Genomic DNA, 7,818 nt, shown 5'->3' on the forward strand with positions numbered 1-7,818 from the left:
ACACCATTCCATCATAGCAGATGTATTACCCCTCTCAACTCCATTCTCCAGCCTTCTCTCCATAACCTCTGACGTCCTGACTAATCAAGAACCTTTCAACCACCACTTTAAATATACCCAATAACTTGGCCTCCGCAGCTGTCCGTGGCAATGAACTCCACAGATTTAAAACCCTCTGGCGAGAGAAATTCCTCCTCCTCTCTGTTCTAAATGGACGTCCCTCTATTCTGAGGGGCTCCAAGACTCACACATTATAGGAAACATACTCTTCACATCCACTCCATCGCCTTTCAATAGTTGATAGATTTCGATGAGATCCCCCCCCGATTCTTCTAAACTCCAAACAGTACACTCCCAAATGCTCCTCATAATTTAACCCTCTCACTCTCGTGAACCGCCTCTGATCACTCTCCAGTGCCAGCACATCTTAGATAAGGAACCCAAGATGGCACATAATACTCCAAGCGTGGTCTGACCAGTGCCTTATAACGCCTCAGCATCACATCCTTGCTTTTATATTCTAGTCCTCTCAAAATAGTCTATGCCTTTATTCCTTCTACCACACTGCATGACCGTACACTTCATGACACCGTATTCCATCTGCCATTTCTCTGCCAATTCCCCCAATCTGCCCAAGTCCATCTGCAGATTCCCTGTTTGCTCAACACTACCCGCCTCTCCACCCACCTGCATCATCTACAAACTTGGCAACAAAGCCATCAATTCTGTCATCCAAATCACTGGCATAGAATGTAAAAAGAAGAGATCCCAACAGTGACCCTTGCGGAACATCACTAGTTACTGGCAGCCAACCAGAAAAGGCCCCCTTTTGCCCGCTCTTTGCCTCCTGCCAGTGAGCCAATCTCCTATCCATGTTAGTATCTTTCCTGTAATATCATGGGCTCTTACCTTATTAAACAGCCTCATGTGTGGCACACCCTCCCACTGGGAAACATCTCACCGTCCCTTAACAGTCTTTGGGTCGAAACCCTGGATCTTCCCCACACCCACCAACACCAAGCATCCTCATCTCTGGTGGCTTGACTATTCCCCCCTTCTCCACAGGATTCCTTCCACCCACAGAGTGACCTCCCCACCTTCCCTGTGCCCAGACTCACCCCCGCTCCCAGCAGGAAGTACTGCTCCCCCCCAGCGACCAGGCAGCGGTAGTTAAGGAGGTGGCTGATCCGGTGGATGGTCTCAGTTGTCAGTGGTGTTGCTCGGTGACCAAAGGTGTCCACCTCACTACCCTGGGAAGGGAGGCAAGACAGCAAGGGTGGCGGGTGGGCAGCAGGAAACGGACAATAGACACCTGAGACCTCCCTACCCTCGTTCCCCATCTTTACCACCCACCCATTTCTCCAGCTTCCTGAACATGCCCTCTCTCCTCCAATCTGCGACAACCACGCCCAGCCACCCAACACCCACCCCACTCTGCACCATTTCTAACCCCCAATATCTCCTCCCCACCACTTACACCACTAACATCCGCTACCCTCCTCTTTCCCCACCACACACCACCCCCAACATCCCCTCCCCTCTTCCCCACCACACACCACCCCCAACATCCCCTCCCCCTCCTCTTTCCCCCACACACCACCCCAACATTCCCTCCCCTCCTCTTTCCCCCACACACCACCCCAACATCCCCTCCCCTCCTTTCCCCCATACACCACCCCAACATCCCCTCCCCTCCTTTCCCCCACACACCACCCCAACATCCCCTCCCCTCCTTTCCCCCACCACACACCACCCCAACATCCCCTCCCCTCCTTTCCCCCACCACACACCACCCCCAACATCCCCTCCCCTCCTTTCCCCCACCACACACCACCCCCAACATCCCCTCCCCTCCTTTCCCCCACCACACACCACCATTCCCTCCCCTCTTCCTTCCCCACACCACCCCCAACATCCGCTACCCCTCCCTATCACTTACACCAACATCCCCTCCCCCTCCTGTTCCCCCACCACACACCACCCCCAACATCCACTACCCCTCTTTTCCCCATTACATACACCACCCCCAACATCCCCTCCCTCCCCCCATCCTTACACCATCCCCAACCCCTACCATTTACATCCCCAACATCGCCCCCTCCTCTGCCCCATCACTGACACCACCAACCCCCTGCCCCTCCCCTCCCCTACCACATATCCCAACATCGCCCTCCACCTTATTGGTTACACCACCCCCAAAATCCCCTCCCCTACCACTGACACCACCCCATCACCCTCCCTTCCACTTCTACCCAAACATTGCCCCTCTCCCCCAAACACTTCTTCCCCTTTCCACTCACTCCACACCTCTCTGCCCCCACCACATCCCCTACATGTTCCCTCCCTCCCCTCCCTCTCACTCAGGCCACCCCTCATATTCCCCCTCCCCATGGCCAACCCACCTGGATGAGCTGCAGGAACCTGGTGCGAGGGTCTGTTGAGCTCGGAGCCACTCGGGCCTTGTCTGGGATCTGGGGGAAGACACTCTTGTCACGGATGGGGGGCGTTGTGAGAGGAGTAGATCAGTGGGGGAGAGGTGGGAGCGGCTGCCGTGTGGGAGGGAAGGTTCACTTTGGAGTGAGGGGTCACTGGGGAGCTGAGGGGGAGACAGGTGTGGGAGTACAGGGTGGAAAGCGAGGGAAGGTTCAGCATTGCTAGAAGAGGAGGGCAAGGGGAGACAGGTGCGGGAGGAAAGGATGAAAAGGTGGCGGGAGGGGGGTGTCACCGGAGAGGGGAGGAGGAACCAGGTGAGCGAGTACAAGGTGTTGGAAGGGGGTTCGGGGAGTGGTTCATCAGGAAGGGGGAGACAGGCAGGTAGGTGGAGGGTAAGTTCGGCATGGAAGGGGAGGGAGGATTCACCGGGGGGAGGCTGCCGCGATCGGTTGTGGGGAGAGGTAGCCGCGGAGACAGGGAGGGGGTTACCGAGGTGACTCACCCCCCACAGGGTCAGGCACTCCTTCCGCAGGTCGGCTTGTCGCAGCTCGTTCAAGTTTCTGTGGGGAGACAAGGGGCCAGTTACTGAGTCTGCCCTGTTGGTCAAACATCCTGCTGCCCCCTGCCCCTACCTGACGATGACTACATCTGCAGGAAATGTACCCAACTTCAGCGCCTGACTGACCAGGTCAAGGAGCTGGATGTGCTCAGAATCATTTGGGAGGATGAGGACATTATAGATGAGACCGTTGGTGAGGTGGTCACACCCAGAGATCAGGCTTTGGAGGGTTGATGGGCAGCCATCAGGAGAGGCAAGGGGATTAAGAAGTCAGCGCAGGGTTTCCCTGTGGACATATTCCTCAGCAACAAGTACCACTGGTGGAGGGAGGGGTGGTAATTACGGCAGCAGCAGCCGGGCTGGTGGCCCTGTGGCTGGCTGTGAGGCTCGACAGGGAAGGGTAAAGTCAGTCAGTGCAGTAGTTATAGGGGGCTTGATAGTCAGGGAGACAGGAAGGAGATTCTGTGGCCGCAAAAGAGATTCAAGGTTGGTGTGTTGCCTCTTGGATACGAGTGTCCAGGATGCATCGAACCGCCTGCAGGATATTCTCAAGGGGGAGGGTGAACAGCCAGAGGTTGTGGTGTATATTGGCATAACATAAGCAACATGACACAAGCACAGAAAAAGGGGAAGAGGTCCTATGCAGTGAGCATATAGAATTAGGAAAGATGCTGAAGAGAAGGACCTCTTTGAGGTTGTAATCTGCAGATTACTCTCAGTGCCACAGGCTAGTGCAGGTAGGAATGGGGTGATAGCACAGAAGGATGAGTGGCCGAGGAGATGGTGCAGAGGACAGGGTTTCAAATTGTTGGACTACTGGGACCTTCTCTGGGCAAGGGGTGACCTGTGCATCTGGACTGGAGGGGAACCGATATCCTGGTGAGGAGGTTTGCTGGTGCTGCTCGGGAGAGTTTAAACTGGTTTTGCAGGGGGCTGGGAACCAGAGCACCAGGTCAGTAAGTGGAGGATCAGACCGGAAGGTATATGTCAAGGGAAAGTACTGAAAGGTAAAAAATCAAAATAACAGGTATGGTGGGTTGGATAGTTTGAGATGTGTATATTTTAATACTTCGAGTATTATAGGTAACAGAGCATGGATCAGTACATGAAACTAACATGTCGTAACCAATCCCAAAACTTGCTTGAGAGAGGGGCAGGAATGTACCAGGTTTTTGGAGTTTTAGAGAAGATAAAGAAGTAAAAGGGAGGGGTGTGAAGTTGCACTACTAATTAAGGACAATATCCCCAGCTGCACCCAGGATAGACATGATGGAGGGTCCAGACACAGAGTCTATTTGGGTAGAACTCAGGAATAGGAAGGGAGAAATCACACTGATGGGATTGTACCTCAAACCCCTCAACAGCCACTGGGGCACTGAGGAACAGATACATAATTCGAGTAAGGAAATGTGTAATAATAATAGAATTGCTGTCATGAGGTTTCCAACTTCCCTAATTTAAACACGGACCTTCTTAGTGCAAGGGGTTCAGATGGGGCAGAATTTGTTAAGTATCTAGGAGAGTTTCTTACATCAAAATGTAGATGGTTCAACGAGAGGAGGGGCTGTACTGGACCTGGCGTTGGGTAATGAGCCTGGCCAGGTGACTGACCTTTCAGTGGGTGAGCAGTTGGGGAACAGTGAAAATAACTCCTGAACTTTCAGGATCGGTACAGATAAGGATAGGTATGGTCCTAGTCTGAGAGTTTTAAACTGGAAGAGGGCAAATTACAAGAGCATTAGGCAGGAGCTAAGTCAACAGGGAACACTATTTTTTCTGTCAAGTCCACATCAGACATGTGGAGGGTGCTTAAAGATCAATTGCACAGAATATGAAAAGGTATTCACATTAGAAGGGAGGACAGGGATAGAAAGATAAGAGAATCATGGATGTCCAGAGTGGCGATAAATTTAGTCAAGAAGAAAAATGAAAAGTGTGTAAAGCTTCAGGAGTTAGGAGCAAATGGAACACACGAGGAGTATAAAGAAGCCAGGAAAGAACTGGAGAAGGGAATTAGGAAAGCCAGGAGGAGCCATGAAAAGTCCTTGGGAAGTTGGATTAAAGTGAATCCCAAGGCATTCTACACATACATCATAAGCAAGAGGATAACTAGGGAGAAGGTAGGACAACTGAAGGATAAAGGGGGAACATTTGCTTGGATGCAGAGAAATGGAGATGGAGCTTAACCCAGATAAATGTGAGACATTACACCTTGGTAGGGCAAAAGCAAGGAGACAGTACACTGTTAACAGTGCTGCTGAGCAAAGAGATCTTGGGATCCAAGATCATTGCTCTAGAAAGTGGCTACACACATCGTTACGGTGATTAAAAAGGCTTATGGAATGTTTGCTTTTATTAGTCAAGGTCTTGAGTTCAAAAGTCATAAGCTTCTGTTACAAAACTTTGTAAAACTCTGGTGGGGCCACATCTAGAGTATTGCATACAGTTCTGGTCACCCCCACTATAGAAAGGATGTTGAGGCTTTGGAGAGGCCGTAGAAGAGGTTTACCAGGATGTTGCCTGGTTTAGAGGGCATGTGCTATCACGACGCTAGATAAACTTGGGCTGTTTTCTCTGGAGTAGGGCTGGCTCAGGGGTGATCTGATAAAGGTTTATAAAATTATGAGGCATAGACAGAGTAGACAGGGAGTGCAAATGCAAAGAGACTGGGACCAACTCCAACAGATGGCTGGGTAACCATTGTCTCCATATACCCCCATCTCCACAACCCCCATCAGGGAATAAATACTGATACTGTCTCCATACTCCCCCTCCCTTCAATTGGGTGGTAAACACCTTCTTCATATCCTCCCCATTGGGGGGAGGAGGAAGAGGGATCGACATCATATCCAAACCTCCCCCCATCAAGGGGTAATCACCATCTCCATATCCCATGGGTGGGCTGAAAGAGGTCATGCCCTGTCCCCGACCAACACTTCCCAAGCTAAAGAAACCCACCGAACACCAGGGTCCTAACAGTAGCCCCAGTCCCAGCACCGGCGATCACCAGGAACCCACAGAGACACGAGGGAAAGGGGCAGAGACTGTGGAGGGGTCAGAGACATAACGGAACAGTTTGGAGGCTGCGGGGGTCAGAGACTTGTTGGGCTGTTGGGGGGGGGCAGGGGGAGTCAGGGAGAGAGCGCACCATACTCACGGATCACGAATGAAGGCATGAATTTTAGCCAAAGCCTTGACCTGGAGCACAGCGTGGCTGGAAGAGAAAGGGTCAGAGAGTCAATCACAGCGGGATCAGAGCCACGGTCCGTGTCGGGGGTTTGTGTCCGGTGTATTTGTCGGTAAAGAGCATCGGCTGAAGGGGTGCAGAGGATCTGGGGTAAGTGGTTTGGGAGCAGGCAGGTCAGAGGGTGGGGGTGGGTTTGGAGGTCCAGATGGGGCGGGGAGCCACTCACCTCTGGTTGGAGGTGCACAGGTACTGGGAGAAGGGCTGGTGGGCTTTGAGGACAGTGAGCGGCACGAGGGAGGTGACATCCTGGTCTGAGCCCCGCAACTGATTGAGCTTCACGTTGACAGCGAAAAGGTACTCACGCACCGCGTCTGTACCCTCCCGCAGAGATCGGCACACGACGTACCTGTGGCAAGAGTGAGAGAGAAAAAACATCTGACAGCGGAACACATAACCCCACAACCCTTCACCATCCTCCAGCAGAGACTGGGACACCACGTATCAGGGGGAGGGGGGAGGAGAAGTGGGAAGGGGTGAAGGAGAGAATCTGACCACATTCAGCCCTCACTCCTCTCTCATGACCCTCTTGCGGGGACCAACACACCACAGACCTGGGGAGTGAGGAACCAACTGACTGCAGAATACCACCCCTCCCCTCCCTCCATCTCATTTCCACCTGCCTCCCTCAAGCCGAACCACATGGGCCGTCACTGGGACGGAGTGGTGTCGCTCAGTGGCACAGGACGGAAGTGACACTGACCGCTCAGAGTTGGCCGGACGGCTAGTGATGGGTTTGAACAGCGACACCCTCTCGAAGCAGAGGAAAAGGAGGTAGATGAGCCCAGCGCTGAACGGTGTGAACAGGTCAAAGGTCTTGCACACAAAGTGTCCGCCTGTGGAGGAAGGTGAGAAATGAACCCTGAACTTTACGCTCACCCCTGGTCCTGCTCATCAACATCACACAACAAATAATGACCCATGCAGTGGCTGCAGTGGGCAGCACAGCACCCACCCAAAACACCAACCCGTAACCTCCCACTCCCCGTATTACACCAGGATCTGCAGTGAGAGACAGACCCTCACTGAGACATGCCCCATCATATTTATAGACATCTCTATTACCCCTCCCGTCTCTCCCCCGGACCTACACAGACCACATTCCCAAATCTTTGTGCTCCTCTCCACTATCGTCTCTACCCTAGACTACCTGCATGTACCCATGCAGACAATGCCTCTGCATGCTGCTCCAACCTATACGGGCTACAGTGCTTCCACCCGGCCCCCACATCAGCACACACCTGCATGGACCACGCTGTTTATCCCCTCCCCTATACCTGTACATATCTGCACCGATCACACTGTTTATCCCCTCCCCTATACCAGTACGTACCTATACAGGTCACTGTTTATCCCCTCCCCTATACCTGTACGTATCTACACAGATCACACTGTTTCTCCCCTCCCCTATACCTGTACGTATCTACACAGATCACACTGTTTATCCACTCCCCGATACCTGTACGTACCTATGCAGATCACTGTTCATCCCCTGTGCTATACCTGTAAATATCTACACAGATCGCACTGTTTATCCCCTCCCCTATACCTGTACATATCTACACAGGTCACACTGTTTATC

General features: G+C 52.6%; 1 protein-coding gene across 1 annotated transcript; it reads right to left on the reverse strand.

The window, feature by feature from the left end:
• Nucleotides 1-58: 58 nt before the first annotated feature.
• Nucleotides 59-7,072, reverse strand: LOC140193190 (cap-specific mRNA (nucleoside-2'-O-)-methyltransferase 1-like; the record flags this gene model as incomplete). Its single annotated transcript, XM_072250600.1, has 6 exons — nt 59-1,250; nt 2,403-2,471; nt 2,936-2,993; nt 6,150-6,206; nt 6,406-6,585; nt 6,940-7,072. Coding segments are annotated over 6 exons (824 nt in total), but the record flags the coding sequence as incomplete, so codon positions are not given.
• Nucleotides 7,073-7,818: the final 746 nt, after the last annotated feature.

This window comes from Mobula birostris, unplaced genomic scaffold (assembly GCF_030028105.1).
Source record: "Mobula birostris isolate sMobBir1 unplaced genomic scaffold, sMobBir1.hap1 scaffold_4247, whole genome shotgun sequence".
NCBI lineage: Eukaryota > Metazoa > Chordata > Chondrichthyes > Myliobatiformes > Myliobatidae > Mobula > Mobula birostris.